Source organism: Diadema antillarum, unplaced genomic scaffold (genome assembly GCF_040938485.1).
Source record: "Diadema antillarum isolate AM-2024a unplaced genomic scaffold, OU_Dant_1.0 seq00000248_RagTag, whole genome shotgun sequence".
NCBI lineage: Eukaryota > Metazoa > Echinodermata > Echinoidea > Diadematoida > Diadematidae > Diadema > Diadema antillarum.
In genome coordinates this window covers 1,974,389-1,992,864 of record NW_027271292.1, presented here as the reverse complement: position 1 = coordinate 1,992,864, position 18,476 = coordinate 1,974,389, and the positions used below count along the sequence as shown (strand labels likewise).

General features: G+C 38.4%; 2 protein-coding genes across 2 annotated transcripts; both read left to right on the top strand.

The window, feature by feature from the left end:
* The first annotated feature begins 3,496 nt into the window (after window positions 1–3,496).
* On the top strand, window positions 3,497–5,468 carry LOC139729615 (uncharacterized). The gene is made up of 2 exons (XM_071640542.1): window positions 3,497–4,006; window positions 4,497–5,468. Exons 1-2 carry the CDS (start codon window positions 3,714–3,716, stop codon window positions 5,143–5,145), a joined length of 942 nt encoding a protein of 313 aa, XP_071496643.1. The 5' UTR covers window positions 3,497–3,713; the 3' UTR covers window positions 5,146–5,468.
* A 2,190-nt stretch (window positions 5,469–7,658) lies between these two features.
* LOC139729614 (uncharacterized) lies at window positions 7,659–10,003 on the top strand. Its single transcript, XM_071640541.1, has 2 exons — window positions 7,659–8,142; window positions 9,041–10,003. The coding sequence occupies exons 1-2, from the start codon at window positions 7,847–7,849 to the stop codon at window positions 9,675–9,677; spliced, it is 933 nt and encodes a 310-aa protein (XP_071496642.1). The 5' UTR covers window positions 7,659–7,846; the 3' UTR covers window positions 9,678–10,003.
* Window positions 10,004–18,476: the final 8,473 nt, after the last annotated feature.

Here is an 18,476-nt window from a genome sequence, read left to right as displayed (position 1 = left end):
TTGCTTTATGTGATGGCACTAGGTGAGGGCTTCAAAACTTCTACACAGAATTTTGACCTTTGACTTCTTTGACCTTTGACCTTGATTTTTGACCTATATTGTACATTTTGCTACAAAATGCTACTCCTTCGCCATTTCTAACCCGATTTTGATTCCGTTTGCTTTATGTGATGGCACTAGGTGAGGGCTTCAAAACTTCTACACAGAATTTTGACCTTTGACTTCTTTGACCTTTGACCTTGATTTTTGACCTATATTGTACATTGGCTACAAAATGCTACTCCTTCGCCATTTCTAACCCGATTTCGATTCCGTTTGCTTTATGTGATAGCACTAGGTGAGGGCTTCAAAACTTCTACACAGAATTTTGACTTTTGACTTCTTTGACCTTTGACCTTGATTTTTTACCTATATTGTACATTTTGCCACTAAATGCTACTTCCGGCGGGGACATATGTTACGCACCGCGTAATTTCTACTTTTCCTTGTTACTTTTGATCCGGCGAGCTCACAATCATGTAAGCATAATAATTCAGACATGAAAGTTGGAATTGCTTTTAGATAATTGTAAATGACGACAGTATAAATAGAAGGGTTATAATGCTTTTTGAATTCATGAAATGTAGTGTCTTCATATACTGAGACTGCTCGTATGCATTAAGTAATGTAGTTAAGTGACACCTATCCAACTGTGCCAGTACAACATTATCTGATCACAGGTTTACCTTACGAACAAGACATGGCTGTACGACTTTATACTCTACTTGTATGTCTTAAAAGTTCGTTGCTTCTGTTGCATTCAATAAACGGATGAATGGTACCTTCAAATGTGTGTGCGTCAAAGGCAGTGTAACCAATGTCCGTACCACCATCGTCCCCACCAATTAGTGTGAACACTTTAAACAACTTACATTGTCCCATTTTATAGATTTAAATACTTTTCCAGTTTATCATTGTCATTTCTCCTGCATGTTCAATCCTTTGAAAATCATGTCTATTTTGAGGAAATTCATGGAATGAACGAAGCTAAAAAGTAAAACGTCTATATACCTTCCAGTCGTGACCAGTTGTAGGGACGAGCACTGATCGATGAAGAGCGTCATCTATATGGCAACTCTTAGTATGAATCTGTTCAGGGTATTACATTAATGACATAGAAGGAAAAGATAACATACTACAGAGTGCACTTTGGTCACACTATCAAGCACAAAATTGGTGATGACTACGTCCCCTCCAGATCATGTGCAGCAAGTGTGCGCCGATACATTGATCATTTTATGAAATATTTCTTTGAAAACTTCATTTCACAACTGGATATTCTTCTCGTAGGGTAACTCGAGTATGCATGCTCATCATTTTTTATTCCCTTTTTGTTTTTGTTAGTGAGTATATCATGATCTGCGGGAAGGGACAGAAGGGCTTTGCCCTACCTCCTAAAAAAACAAAAAAAAAATCAAAAAATGGACGGCGAAGGTGCAATTTTAATTTCCTAAAGAACTGTTATAAAGTAGCAAAGCAGTAATGATTGTATTGAGGCAATATTGAAAACGTCATTAGTAGTCTTTTTTTTTTCGAAGATCCCACTATAGACTACATTAACCATGACCACACATAGATCCCCCTTTTCATGGGGGGGGGGGGGCAAAGAATACCTACAAATGTCGAGGAGTAACACTCAAACGAGGGTGCAATTTTGGAAATAAAGTGGAAAGATCTGATGCACATGTTTGATGAATTGTATTGCTTTGTTTTATTTTATTTTTGTTTTGTTTTTGGCACAAACACTCACACATACAGCCACGAAAGGTCTTGAAATTCCAGGGGGTGACGAAGAGTAGTTGAAGTGGTAAAACTCTAGCAATTAACTCCACGTTCCCATCATTCATTATGTTCTTCTTTATCCCCCTAATGAGACATCCTATACAATTACACACTTTCAATTGTTTTATAGATGTTGCTGTTTATCCTGTCGGGCTCGTGGGCCTTCTTTACCGTAGTGTCGAATTCATGCGCTCTATTTTGTCTAGTGTAGAACTCCTGGGTTGTAATATTCATGGACCTATTTTAGGAGATGTCGAACTTGTGTGTTTTGTTTACGTAGTGTCGAACTCGTGGGCTGTGTGACTAGTGGATTGCATGACTTGTGGGCTGCATGACTCATGGGCTGTATGGCTTGTGGGCTTTATAATTCGTGGGCTGTATAACTCGTAGGTGTCGGTCTCATGACGTGCACCTGACAAAACAAATGAATGAACATTAAGAATTATCTATGGTTAATAACATGGCCATTTAGGCTAGCTTTTTTTTTTTGCTGGGATATAAAAATAAAAGAAAACATATTTGAAATAGTATTTTGAAATCCCGTTCAAGTCATGTATTTCATATCCATGGTTTGTTGATTCCCATGCTCACAACCCAGTGAGAACAAATATGGTAGCTGAAAATTCTCATGGTCTTATATCTTTGGTCATTACCAGGTTAAAATCCTATTAGGGTTTGAAAAATGACACTTGTCTTCATCTGCGGGCGGACCGCTTACGGAAAAGCTCATAACAGATACATCCGTACCCTGGGAATATTTTTCTTTATTGAAGACGGGATTCACACGTTGTTTTGATCAGCCTTTAACAACATATTTTATTTTTTTATTGTCAAAGAGAATGAACAACTGCAGCATAATAATTATCATGCACCGGTTACAGTTCGTCATTTCGAATGTTCGTCATGTCATCAATGTCATAAGGTTCTTTAGGGAAAAATTGTGATTATTGAATTTTGATTGGTTTGATTTAGAATTTGATTATCGAAAATAGTTCGTTACGCTAAAGATTTATAATTACAAAAAAGCAATGAAGTAAGTATTTCCCCCAAAAATAATGTACTTCTATTGTAAAAATTGAGTGCTGTTATCAGCAAATGCAATAAAAATTGACTGAAAACACGAAAACACAGACATGCATACAAACAAACCCGGTTGACACAAACACACACGAGGCACACCTCTCCCTATATTGGCGAGCTGGAATATACATGTATTTCTATTTGCGATTGTATTATTGCGGAATAAACAAATATTTGACCCTCCTCCATATCATATGTTCCGCTCCCCCAACAAACGATATTACAAATGATTTTAGAAGGTGGTTATCACTTGAAGGCAGGGGGAAAATACCCTATAACCGACAAATAAAACCATATGCACCACAGGCGATGGCTGTATGACAGTATGAAGAATAAAAATAGAAATAACTGGTAAGATTTAATACTACTGTGGAGGCAACTGCTAGAGTCTAACACCGCCATAGGTGACAAATTTTAAAGGTAGCAGAAATCCAAGACACACACAGGCACTCATATATGTGCATATATGTCTATAATAAACATATATAATTATATATCTATATCTTTATATGTGATAAAAACCTAAAATTAGGTTTTTATCTATATATCTTTTTGTATATAAATACATACATACATACATGAAGAAACCATTGATTTATCTAAACGTATTACGTAAGACACACGGTTGAAGACGGAGAATAAATATTTGAGAAAGAAACCTGAATCTAAATGTGATCTCAAGAAGGATCAAAGGCCACTTGGCAAACAACTCGGTGAACAGACTTGATTACAGAATAGTCCCACTTTGGTGGTATAAATGCTACAAAGTGAAGACCTGTTTCAGATTTTCGTCAACCCCTATACACCTCACAATGTCTAATATACCGAATGACCACCCTGTCGGCGAAAGCGGAGGCCGGGCAATATTGTGGATGATACCAAGATCGATCTCGACGGCGTTCACGAAATGCATGTCGGGGATTCCAGGCTGCGAGGTGTGGATGGAACCTTTCGGCTTCTGCCACTTTGCCCTGAAGGAACTAGAGAAGATTGGGATTACAGAGCAACCAACAAGCTATGATGGTCACGAGAAGGAGTTTAAGCTAGCTGCCGAGACACTTGGGAAATACATGCCAGAGGTCACCTATTTTCCAGATAGATTACCGTAAGTTTTCCAACCGTGTATGACCTCTTCGATTCTTCAACATGAAATGTCAACGAGTAGTTTTCAAGAATGATGAAAAATGGACGATGCATTTATTTCATTGCTTCTTTCGCATTTGAAAATCATGTAATTGTTGAGGCTCATACTTTAACAGAAATTTAATGTATGTCTTTCTTGCAATCGACAAAAGCTGATTTGTGTAGAGTATGTTTTGTAAGTCGTTCACTCATTTTTCAATGAAAATAAATAAAATTGCCCTGAACTACACTGCATTAAATACGATCTTCCAAGATTGAATATTTCATCTTATGTCTTCTTTGTGTTTACAGTACTATAAAGAATTTCATAGAATGGAAGAATACTAACTGCTATTCGCCTACACACGGCAAAGAAAAAGCCAATATCCAAAATGCACTTACGCTGTACACTGACAGTAATGATCTATAAATTCAGTGTAATTATGTAATTTGCAATTTTCTGTTAAACATAGGTTTGCAACTATCAAGAAGGATTTAGAAGAATCAACCAGTAAATATGTTTTCGTCAAAGATGAAAGTGTGGCCATGCCAACCGATCAAAGAAGACAATTCATCCCAAAAGGATACCAACACGCCTTCATCATCCGACACCCTCTGCTCGTGTACAAGTCTATGAGAAAGGGGTGGTTCGCACAGCTCCAAGAATCTGGAATGCTAAAGTTCAACGAAACTGATGAAAGTTCCTTCGACCTCTGCTTCTATGCCAAGGAGGATGGCATCGATGCCGTCTTCCAGCAGCATCACGAGCTCTGGACCTACATACGAGATCATGTCAACCCGTCACCGTTGGTCATCGATTCGTCTGCTCTTCTCACCAACCCCGCACCGGTACTTCGAGAGTTCTGTGAAGCCCTGGGTTTCCCCTACTCAGAGTCGCTTCTACAATGGTCCGGATCGCCTGAGGTAGGCAAGTCGTGGAAATGGCCAGCTGATAACATGTACAAAAATGAAGCCTTCTTGGGCGTGTCCATGTACAGCACCCATTTCACTCCACCTGCAGAGGTACCGGCCTGGGAAGAGGTAACAGACGACGTGCGGGAGCTAGCTGAGAAAGCTATGCCTTACTACGAAGACATGCTTAAACATCGGATTACAGAGTGATAAACGATTTTGTTTAGTTCTTCGTTTGATGAGTACGTCATTATAATATGAAAATTGTCAGGCATAGGGTAAGATCATCATCTGAAAAGTAACAGATATTCTAATGCCACTTTTTATAACAATTATAGTTAAAAGTAAGCAAAGGATTTGATAGCATAAAAAAACTAGCAAACAAAAAGGAAAAAGAAAAAGAACTGCCATGGAAGGAGATTATCTTATTGCATAATAGTACCGAGTGCACTTTAGTCACACTATCGAGCACAAGATTGTTGATGACTTCGCCCCCTCCAGATCATGTACGCTAGGACATTGACCATTTGGGGGAATATTTCCTGGCAAACTTCATTTTACAACTGGATGTTCTTCTAGTAGGTTAACCTATATATGCATGTTCATCATTCCACTCTTCTTCTTCTTCTTCTTCTTCTTCTTATTTTCCTTCTTTTCTTTCTTCTTCTTCTTCTTCTTCTTTTTTTCGGAGTGAGTATATGTTCTGTGGGAAGGGGCGGGACGGCTTTAGGGCTTTGCCCTACCTCCTAAAAAAAGAGAAGAAAAAATGGACGGTGAAAGTACCATTTTCATTTGATAAAGAACTGTTACAATTAGCACGCCAACAGTAATTGTATCGAATCAATATTGAAAACGTTGGATATTAGTATAGCAGTCATTATTTTTTCAAATATCCCACTATAGACTTCCCATCCAGACACCCTATACAATTACACACTTTCAATTCGTTTATAGATTACGCTGTTTATCCTGTCGGTCTTGTTAGCCTTTTTTTTGGGGGGGGGGGAGGGGAATGGTGTCATTTTAATGTGCTTTCTCAGGCTAGTGTCGAACTCATGGATTGTATAATTCATGTGCCTATTTTACGTGATGTCGAACTTGTGGGCGTTGTTCACTTAGTGTGGAATTCATGGGCTGTAGAACTAGTGGGCGGTATAGGCATAACTTTTTGGCTGTATGACTTGTGGACTGTATAATTCGTGGGCTGTACATTATGACTCGTGGGTGTCGATCTTATGTCAAGAAATAGTTAAATGAAGGAACATTAACAATTATTATCTCTACTTAATAAAATGGCCTGCCATGCTCTTTGTACTGGGATACTAACATACATTTCAGTTAACAATTTAAAAAAAAATGATATAGCGATTTGAAATCCTGTTTTAGTCATGTATTTCATATCCATGGATTGTTGATTCCAATATTCACGACACTGTGAGAACGACTTTGGCAGCTGAAAATTCTTGTAGTCTCAGGTCCCAATAATTTAAAGTCCTGTTAGGGTTTCAGAAATGTTGAAGTCATATTGGAAACCTGTCTTCTTCGGCGAGTGGACCACTTGTGGAAAGTCTAACAACAGTTACATCCATACCCTATGAATATTTTTTTTTAATTAAAGACGAGATTCACACGTTGAACAGACATAAATTTTGGTCAGCCTTTTACAACATACCTTTTTTGTATTGTCAGAGAAGGAATAACCGCATTATATGTACTCGTTACGGTTCGTTATTTTGAACGTTCGTCATTCTGACAATGTCAAAAGGTTCTTCAGTTGCTGAATATTTATGGTTACGAAACAGCAATGACGTCAGTTCTTTCTTCTGAAAAACGAATATTGTTGTTTTAGTGTCAAATAGAGTTATCATCGTTGTTGGGATTGCATTATTGCGGAATAAACAAATATCTTGTCCACCTCCATGTTCCCCTCTCCAACAAAACGATACTAGAAATGATTTTAGAAGATGGCTATCACTTGAAGGCAATAAGGCCGGGGAAACAATGCCGTAATATCCTATTTTACCACAGTGACTGTATGACAGTGTGAGTGATAAACTTAAAAAAAGATTCAATACCACGGTGGAGGCAACTGCTAGACTCTAACACCGCCATAAATGATAAATGACAAATTTTAAAGTGATTGGAGTACAATTAGTCTCGCCTACCTCGAATCAATGAGCACTGAATAGGATGGTTCGACTTAAAACAAACTTCAGGGTCCACGTAAAGACTTTGCTTTGAACTATTCAACGTTGTATTTATTTTATTCATGCTCAGAATGTTATGTGTAATCCCGATTGTCTTGTTTGTCACAGTAAGATAACTAGACTGTGAATGAATGGAATGGAAATAAAATGTCTTCCTTTCATGCACATCACAATCTTTTCTTTCTGGTGGTTTCAATATAATGAACTTTCATTAAAGATAAGTAAAGCAAATTTCATCTATTTTCTAAATTTTTATGCTACACCTTTAACATTGTGATTCTGAAATAAAACAAGCGGCTGCACTAAAATTGCAAGGGGTGAAATTGACATGAAAGAACGTAATATAAATATTGTTTCAGAAAGGCAGCAGAAATCCAAGACACACACACACATCTATGCGTATATATATATATATATATATATGCAAACTGTATAGATCTATATCTTTATGTATATACAGTATATTTACAGATATGACGAAATCATACGTTTTTCTACCACAATACGTCAGACAAAAGGTCTGAGAGGGAAAGCAAACATTAGAACCAGAATCTCGAATCCCCATGTGATCATGACGATCGACCAAAGGCCACTTGGCAAACAACTCGGTGAACAGACCTGATTACCAAGTACTCCTACTATGGTGGCATAAAGCTACAAAGTTAAGACCTGTTTCAAATTTTCCTACCCCATAATACCTCACAATGTCTCACGTACCGAATGACAACCCTGGCGGAAAAAGCGGAGGCCGTGCGATTCTGTGGATGATACCAAGATCGATTTCGACGGCGTTCACGAAATGCATGTCGGGGATTCCAGGCTGCGAGGTGTGGATGGAACCGTTCGACTTCTGCCACTTTGCCCTGAATGGACTAGGGAAGCTTGGGATTATAAAAGACGAACCACTGAGCTATGATGGCCACGAGAAGGAGTTCAAAATAGCTGCCGAGGAGCTAGAGAACTTCTCACCCGGAACCACTTTCTTTCCAGAGAGACTATCGTAAGTTTACCAAGCGTCTTTGAATCTCTTCGTTTCCAGGACATGTTAATGACGAATTTTCAAATATGAATTATGACGAGTAGCTAACCTCTGGCTCCTAAAAAATGAGTTTATTCTTATGGCATTTTGTGACATTTATACCAAAAGTAACCAAGTTTGACTTCAATGTGAGCAAGATGGAAATGCTGCTTCTTCTTTTGTTTAACAGTTGAGTGATGAAGAGTCTAGGTCAGTGGCGGATCCAGACGGGGCGCAACGGGCGCGCACCCGCTATCTATTTTTTGTTGTTGTCTAAACAAGGGAAATAAAAACGAAAAAGTTTGAAGGCGGGGAGGAGCTTCAGCCCCCCCCCCCCCCTTTAATTTGCAAAGGCGCCTCCCTTTACGGAATTCTTGTATCCGCCCTTGTAGGTTATATACAATTTTAATCATATCCTTGTACTACAATAGTGATGATAATAATGATGTTAATGATAGTACTGATGATGAATGATATTCTGTTTTATTATAGTCTCTTGGGTGGCTTCCAATGGTCCTTGAATTATTATTACCCGAACATTTCCAAATAATCAATTATAGGGTCTACATTAATTGGTCGAGAGGAATTCCATGCATGGGTAAAATCATCAAGTGTGTTATTACGTGAGTAACCTGTAGGACCTGAAGTCATCAAACCACAGTGCCGCCTATTTGTGTTTTTACAGGAATAAGATGATGTAAGGTAAAATTTTTAGTCTCTGCATGCACTTCAAAGAAAAATCGACTGCACCTACTACGCGACAGCGAAGAAATAAAGAATTCATAGTTTGTGACAAAAAAAATCCCACCATTGATAGTAATGATATTACATAAAATCATGTTTTGCAATTATTGTTTTTTATCTTTTTATTATGCTATAGGTATGCAACAATAAGGAAAAGCTTGGAGGAATCAACCAGTAAATATGTTTTCGTTAAGGATGAAAGCTATACCATGTCAACTGATCAGAGACGACAATTCATCCCAAAAGGATACCAACATGCCTTCCTTATCCGGCATCCTCTACTTGTGTATAAGTCGATGAGAAAGGCGTGGTTCTTACAGTACAAAGAAGCTGGCAAGCTGAAGTTCAACGAAACTGATGAAAGTTCCTTCGACTTCCGCCTCTATGCCAAGGAGGATGGCATCGATGCCGTCTTCCAGCAGCATCACGATCTCTGGACCTACATACGAGATCATGTCAACCCGTCACCCTTGGTCATCGATTCGTCTGCTCTTCTCACCAACCCCGCACCGGTACTTCAAGAGTTCTGTGAAGCCGTGGGTTTCCCCTACTCTGACTCGCTCCTACAATGGCCCGCTTCGCCTGAGGTAGCCAAGTCGTGGAAATGGCCGGGTGAAAACATCTATAAGAATAAAGCCTTCTTGGGTGTGTCCATGAACAGCACCCATTTCACTCCATCGGCAGCGGTCCCGGCCTGGGAGGAGGTAACAGACGATGTGCGGGAGCTAGCCGAGAAAGCGATGCCGTACTACGAGGACATGCTTCAGCATTGACCTATTGAGTAGCCGATAAAATGTATTTGTTCTTGAATTTTCGTTATAGACAAACACACCATATTACAAAAACTTGCAATAAAGCATTTCATAATTTATGGCGAGTAGACCTACATCATTTCAGAGAGCAATAAACATGACCACTACTGTTGCCGTCACAAAATATACGTAGTTTGATTCAGGTACAGAGAATGTCATGACGAAATATTTTATTCCATGAAGACTATCTGATTGCAAATGAAATTCAATATCAAAAGATTCCAAGAAGCGTGACGACGAACATAATAGAGTTAAAATTCACACAAACACACACACACACACACACACACACACACACAACATATATATATATATATATATATATATATATATACATACATAAACATATATATATATATATATATATATATATATATACACACACGGATACTTCATCTCGCTTTCTTTTATGAAAGGTAGTGTCTTCTGACAAAGACTGGTAGTACGCACTGAAGCAATATAGTTTAGTGACCCCTGTCCAACTGCGTCAATTTGTTGTTTATGTTTTGTTAATTGTTGTGTTCTTTTTGTTGTTGTCTTTGTAGCATTGTAATCACAGTTCCTGTGAAAAAAAAAAGTCCAGCTGTGTATGGGTGAAAGAGTCCATTTTATCCCATCACGCTCGCATGAAATAAAAGAAAATATAAACAAACAATACAATAATGATTTGATTGCGGGGTCTACCTTTAGAAGCGAACCAACTGTATGGCTTCATTTTCTGTTTGTGTTAGGCGTTCCTCCTGCTGTATGACAAAATAATTGACACTTTCCAAATAGTGTGTGCGTCAATGGCAGATCATCAACATTCATATAAACCCTCGTGCTCACCGAATGATGTGATCTCAAATTCAAGATGCTATTCAAGTGTTGATTACACCTGTAACTCTGACAAAATGTGTTGATCAGCCTTTTACAACATACTCTTTTGTTTCTGTATTGTCAAAGAGAATGAACAACCGTAATATATGTACTGGAACCTGTTCGCTATTTCGAATGTTCGTCATCCTGACGAAAGGTTCTTTAGTCAAAAAAAAAAAATCTGGGGAAAAAAATCGATCGTTATGCTGAATGTTCATGATTACCAAAAAGCAATAAAGTTAGTTCTTTATTTTGAAAAAAAAAAGTAATGTTGTTTTGTGTCAAAATAGTGTGTTGTTATTGACAAATAGTATTGTGTCACACAATAAAGGCTCTGGCATGCACATACGCTCACACAGGCATGTATATATACACACCCGATTGACACGAACACACACCTATATCGGCGAACTGGAATATAAGTCTAATGTGGGATTGCGGAATAAACAAAAATTGTATCCTCCTCCATGTCCCCCCCCCCCCCCCGAACAAAACAATACTAGAAATGATTTTAGACGATGGTTATCACTTGAAGGCAGGGGAAAAATATCCGAGAACCGATGCGTCATCACAATGACATAATACCCTACGCACCACCGGCGGTGACTGTATTACAGTATAAATAATAAACATAAAAATAAATGGTAAGGTTTAACACCACGATGGAGGCAACTGCTAGAGTCTAACACCGCCACAGGTGACAAATTTTAAAGTGATTGTAGTACAATCAGTCTCGTCTACCTCGAATCAGTGAGGATTGAATAAAAGGGTTTGACTTTAAAACAAACTTCAGGGTCCGCGTACATAGACTTTGCTTTGAACTCTTCAACGTTGTACTTTTTTTTTCATCGATGCTCAGAATGTTATATGTAATCCCGAATGTCTGCATGTTTGTCACAGTTGTAAGGTAGCCTAACTGTGAATGAATGGAATGGAATTGAAATGTCGTATCATGCTGGTAGAAGACTATTACATTCCTAAATAAACAAATACGAAAAACTATACTCAAGACAAGAGTGATCCATATCGTTTTCTTCATCGTCTGTTCAGGCTTTTAGTCCATGGGCCAGGCCAGATATTGGTACCACCTGAGGTGGCAAAACCTTTTTGGTGTCATTTTGTTTGTCGGGCATAGATATGCTTATCAAGTTATGATAGCATTTCCAAATGAGTAGCTTAGTCATAATAAATGAATTTTCAACCAATTTGGTCTCGTTGTTATATCCCTATACTTCTGAATCGAAACTAACCGCTATACAAAGAAGAGCACTGTCTTCTTTATGTTCACAGGTGTTCTGTTGTAAACGCGGTGCGCTAAGTCTTTCTTCAAGGCAGCGAAGGGAAAATCCAAAGGTTATGATGTCCACAGCGCTTAGTCTTTATTCAAGACGGCGAAGGGAATATCCAAAGCTTATGATACAGTGTATATCCTTTTATCTAAAAACAACAACGAAAACGCTACGGTGAAAACGCTAACACCACGCCAATGTCGCTTTATTTCCATCCAACAATAAAAGATAATGCAAAAATAATGTACCGGTACACTACAATACATTATAATGAATAATATTGTAAATATACAAAGTGATTTTTGTTTAAAACTGATGTATTTGTTGAGAGGGTAGTATAAAAACAGTATAGATAATCCTTTTTTTTTTTGAGGAACTTTAGATATGATAACGGTACATGGGTCTAGATAAAGACTAAGCGCACCGCGTGGCAGCTGTGGACATCATATCCCTTTGGATATTCCCTTCGCTGCCTTGAATAAAGACTTAGCGCACCGCGCTTACAACAGAACACCTGTGGACATACCAAAGTCACGGGGAAAATCTCTTTGAGACATACGGAAGACAGTGCTCTTCTTTGTATAGTGGTTAGTTTCGATTCAGAAGTATAGGGATATAAAAACGAGACCAAATTGGTTAAAAAATCATTTATTATGACTAAGCTACTCATTTGGAAATGCTATCATAGCTTGATAAGCATATCTATGCCCGACAAACAAAATGACACCAAAAAGGTTTTGCCACCTCAGGTGGTACCAACAACCCATTTTTCGGGTCTTGGCCCATGGACTATTTTCATAGATATGCTCTCATCATAAGCATTTTTTTCTAGTAATTTCATAACCTTATAGCTGGTGTGACCTGGATTTTACTCTCAGTTTTCAGCACTGATAAAGGATATTTTCTCAAATAACCCTGATTAAGTTTGTATTGCATGCAATACCATTTGGGATATCACAAAACCTGGATACCACTGATCTCTTACCAGTTAAAATTGGTCTGACGAGAGTCAAACATCATTCCGATAATTTTCCAAAATTTCCCAAAATTGACTTTTTTTTAATATAGTCAACACTAATATGTAATTTTCAAAATGAAAATATTTACGTTTTTACCACAACGATCACTCTGAGCTAGTAAATGTTCAGATATGGTTTCAATGTAATAAACTTTCATTAAAAATAAGTGAAACTAATCTCATTTGTTTTCGAAATTCATAAGGCACATCTGTGAATATTTTTTGTTATTTCAAGGCTAGTTTGATAACGTACTTTTAATGGGGACAAAAATGTTGATTCTGAAATGAAACAACCGGCTGCACTAAAATTGCAAGGAGTAAAATTGACATGAAAGAACGTAATGTAATTTTTTTTTTCATAGGTAGCAGAAATCCAAAACACACGAATAGACACAGACATAGTTCTAGTAAGTGAAGACCTGTTTTAAATTTTCGTTCCCCATAATTTCTTACAATGTCTAATATACCGAATGACAACCCTGGCGGTAAAAGTGGAGGTCGGGCGATTCTGTGGATGATACCAAGGTCGATCTCGACGGCGTTCGCGAAGTGCATGTCGGGGATTCCAGGCTGCGAGGTGTGGATAGAACCGTTTGGCATCAGCCAATTTGGATTTAGGCCTATGCAAGTACAGAAGCTTGGGGTCACAAACATTCCCATGAGTTATGCTGGCCACGAGAAGGAGTTCAAGATAGCTGCCGAGGCACTCGCGACCTACGTGCCCGGGGCCACCTTCTATCCAGATAGACTACCGTATGTATACCAAGCGTCTTAGAATCTCTTCGTTACCAAGTTATGCACAACGGGGAACTTTCAATTATGGCAAATAGTTTACTTTGGGCTTAAAAATCAGTCTATCTTTATGGCACTTTGTAACATTCATGCCAAAAGTAACCAAGTTTTATTTCCATGTGAGCTACATGGAGACACTGCTTCTTCTTTTTTTTTTCACTCGAGGGCTATAAATTGTAGGTTATATACAACTTTAATTATAATACTATCTTTGTACTACTAATAGTAATGACAATAACGGTGATGATAATAATGATGACAATGAAAGTATTAATGATAAATGATTTTCTATTGTCTTATGTTTAAATGGTAGCCTCTTGGGTGACTTCCAGAGGGCCCTTGAATTATCATTTTCCGAGCATTTCCAGGTAAACCAATTTTTTGATTGGTCAAGAGGAAGTTCATGGGTAAAATTATCAACGTGTTATTACGTGAGGACTCTGTAGGACCTGAACATAAAGAATCTCATCAAATATATCACAGTGCCGCCTATTTGTGTTTTTACAGGAATAAGTATGATGTAGGGTAAATTCGAGTCTTCAAATAAAAATCAACAACATCTACTATGCGACAGCGGAGATATAAAGAATTCACCATTTTGTGAAAAAAAAATCTCACCATTGACAGTAAAAGAATTATATAAAATTGTATTTTGCAATTGTTCTGTTTGTATCTTTTTATACAATACAGGTTTGCAACAATCAAGAAAAAGTTGGAGGAATCAACCAGTAAATATGTTTTCGTTAAGGATGAAAGCGTAGCCATGCCAACCGATGAGAGAAGACAATTCATCCCAAAAGGATACCAACACGCCTTCATCATCCGGCATCCTCTGCTCGTGTAAAAGTCTATGAGAAAGGCGTCCTTTGCACAGTATCTAAAAGCTGGCATTCTGAAGTTCAACGAAACTGGTGAAAGTTCCTTCGACTTCCGCCCCTATGCCAAGGAGGATGGCGTCGATATCGTCTTCGAGCAGCATCACAAGCAATGGACGTACATACGAGATCATGTCAACCCGTCAACGTTGGTCATCGATTCGTCTGCTCTTCTCACCAACCCCGCACCGGTAATTCAAGAGTTCTGTGAAGCCGTGGGTTTCCCCTACTGAGAGTCGCTCCTACAATGGTCCGGGTCGCCTGAGGTAGCCGAGTCGTGGAAATGGCCAAGTGAAAACATGTATAAGAATGAAGCCTTCTTGGGCGTGCCCATGAACAGCACCCATTTCACTCAACCTGCAGCGATCCCGCCCTGGGAGGAGGTAACAGACGACGTGCGGGAACTCGCTGAGAAAGCGATGCCGTACTACGAGAACATGGTTCAACATCGGTTAAGGTGATCAACGAAAATCTATTTATTATTCTTCGTTTCATAAGCTCGCCATACCATGAAAATTGCAATGAAACAAGGCAAGGGTAAGAACATCAACTGAAAAAACAACATACATCCTAATATCACTTATGTAGCAGTCATAAGTTATTTCAAGTAAGGATTTCATAGTTACCATACAAGCAAACAAAAAGGACAAAGAAGAAAAAACTGCCATGGAAGGGGATTATCTTATTTCTTTATGCATTCAGAACGCGAAATCCTTTAGAGGTGCAATTGATATGACCACAGAGTGTAGATTAGTGTTTAGCTGCTTCCTTTTTCATTCTTTTTTTATGAACAAGTCAATTGCTGCTGCTTTCGTTCGTATCACAAATTGATATCGTCATTTCGTTGAAGGAAAGTTTTTGGTGGTTGGCTAAATCTTTTAACTGAGGGAACATTACATTAGACTGTCGATTACAGTCGCAAAATTATACGGTATTAATTGAGAGCCCTTTTTGAGCTATAATATATCTGAATCATTTGATATGAAGTGACCAGTTGTGGAATATGGATCTTCATAGTTATTTTTGATCCAGCGAGCTCACCTCCCTAAAGTCACAGTTTCATTCAAAAAGGGACGAGGTGTCACAAGCACGTAAGCATGATGATAGTATAGGCATGAGAGCTATAATTACTTTGAGATCATTAATAAATGATGACATTAAAAGGGTTATAATGCTTGTTGAATTCATGAACGTAGTGTCTTCATATATCCAGACTGCTCGTATGCACTGAAGTTAATGCAGTTAGGTGACACCTATCCAACTGTGTCAATACAACATTATCTGACCATAGGTTTACCTTCCGAACAAGAAATAACCGTACGACTTTGTTTTTACATGTGTTTTATAGGCGTTGCTTCTGCTATACAACAAACGGATGAAATGATACTTTCAAATGTGTGTGCGTCAAAGGCAGTATATCCAATGTCCATAACACCATCGTCCCCACCAAACAATGTGATCATTGTCCGATATAATCAATCTAATAGTATATACTTTTCAGTTTTATCATTGCCATTTCTACGGCAAACTTAATCCTTTGAAAATTAAATGTATATTATTTTGAGTAAATTCACGAAATGAGTGAAGCTAAAATAAGATCGATATACTTCCCAGTCGTGACCACAATTGAAGGGACGAGCACTATTCTCAGAACAATACAGATATCTCCCTTCTGAACACATTTCGTACGATGTTTTAGAACTTTTTTAAAACTTGGCTCCAAATATCATTCCAAAAATTACATTTCGTTCAATAAAGTTGATTTTTCTTCAGTTAGATTTTTTCTTTCAAAGACAGGGTAATCTCAATGAATGACAAATGCAGTATATCAGCTTTCTGCGCTAGTTACAAGTACAGTGTCACCGTGATATAGACCACATCCAAAGTATGGACTACGAAGCTATTATGTGGTAAAGTAAACTCATGCAATTGACGAAACAACAATGATCAGTGATTTCATGAATTGGAATAAACAATGATCAGTTCAGTAAAGCATGTTTGATTATACTGTCAAGGCACATGCTCTTTTTTTCAGCCTGTCAATGCTGAAAAAAGCACATCAAAATGAAAATAAAACGTTAAACATAAGTGTCAGAGTACATGACAAAACGGGATCATCCCACGGTACCGGCGCCCAAGAGTCATACGGCCCATGAGACCGACATTGAAAATAGGTCCATGAGTCATACCGTCCATAAATTCGACATTACGCGAAGACGGCACAAAACACGAGACCGATACCACGAAAATAAAACCCACGAGGCCGATACTACACTGAAGAGGCATACGAGAACGACACAAGGCAAAGAAGGCCCACGAGACAGACAGGATGAACAGGGTCATCTATATGTCAACTATAAGTATGTATCTGTTCAGGATGTTGCATTAATGACATAAAAGGGGCAGATAAGATGATACCGAGTGCACTTTAGTCACGCTGTCGTGCACAAGGTTGTTGATGACTACGCCCCCTCCAGATCATTTCTGAATAAGTGTATGCTCTGCGCAAAGGGACGGGACGGCTTCGGGGGATAATTACTGTACCTCCTAAGAATGAAAAAAAAAAAAACCCGGTGAAGGTACAATTTTTATTTCATAAAGAACTGTTGTAAGTTAGCAAACCAACAATTTATTCAGGCAATATTGAAAACCGTCGATATCAGTTAGCAGTTATCTTTTCTTTTTTCAAAGAACGCACTTTATAAAAACCATGACCGCACGTAGATTCCACCTTTTAAACATTTATTGCTTTTACAATTTTGGAATTCAAGTCGACAGATCTGGTGCACACTTTTGGGGAATTTTGCTGATTTTTGCACAAACACTCACGCACAAACAAACAAAATAAGGGATGAGGGAGGGCAGCTGACGTGGAAAAACTCTACGTTCCCATCATTCAGTTCCTTCGTATGCCACTATCGAGACACCATGTATACAATTACACTTTTTCCATTGGTTTAAAGATTGCGCTGTTCATCCTGTCAATCACGTGGGCCTCTTTTGCGTAATGTCGGTTTCATGGGCTTTGTTCACAGTGTCGGTCTCGTGAGCCTTTTTTGTGTGTATCAATTCATAGTGCCGAATTCATGTGTTTTCTTTAAATAGCCTAGTGTCGAACTCATGGGTTGTATAATTCGTGGGCCTATTTTACGTAATGTCGAATTTGAGACCGTTGTTTACTTAGTGTCAAACTCGAGGGCTGTATGACTCGTGGGCTGTATGACTTTTTGGCTATATTGTAGGGCTGTATGACTCATGGGTGTTGATCTCGTGATGAACACCCGACAAAACAAAGTAGTTCTCAGAGGAACATTAACAATTATCTCTACTAAATATCATGAACATCCTAGCTGTTTGTACTGTGATACTGGCATACATTTTAGTTAACAATGAAAAAGAACTTATTTGAAATAGTAATTTCATATATAACCATGGGTTGTTGATTCCACTATTCACTACATCGTGAGAATGACTTTCCTCGTAGAAAATTCTTATAGTCCCATGTCCCAGGTCATTCCCAGTTCAAAGTCCTGGGGGTGTTCCATAAAGCTGCTCTTAAAGTTACGAACAACTTACGAGCGACTTGTGATCAGTTGTGATGTGCTATACTTATCAGAATTTCAATAATTCAGCACAAGAACTGACCACCGGTCGCTCGTAAGTCGTTCGTAACTTTAAGAACAGCTTTATGACCCCCCCCCCCCCCCCAGTTTTGGGTTTCAGAAATGATAAAGTAATACTTGAAACTTGCCTCTTTCGGTGAGCGGGGAAAGCCTCATAGCAGTTATAGCCGTATATGCACTTGAATATTTTTCTTAAAGACGAGATTCACACGTCGAACTGACAAAATGTTTTGATCCGCCTTTTACAACATACTTATTTTTGTATTGTCAGAGAAGGAACAACCGTTTATATGTATTCGTTACAG

Coding starts and splice junctions, on each gene's coding strand:
- LOC139729615 (XM_071640542.1), top strand. CDS start 3,714: ATGTCTAATATACCGAATGACCACCCTGTCGGCGAAAGCGGAGGCCGG. Junction 4,007..4,496: donor TATTTTCCAGATAGATTACC/GTAAGTTTTCCA, acceptor TGTTAAACATAG/GTTTGCAACTATCAAGAAGG.
- LOC139729614 (XM_071640541.1), top strand. CDS start 7,847: ATGTCTCACGTACCGAATGACAACCCTGGCGGAAAAAGCGGAGGCCGT. Junction 8,143..9,040: donor TTCTTTCCAGAGAGACTATC/GTAAGTTTACCA, acceptor ATTATGCTATAG/GTATGCAACAATAAGGAAAA.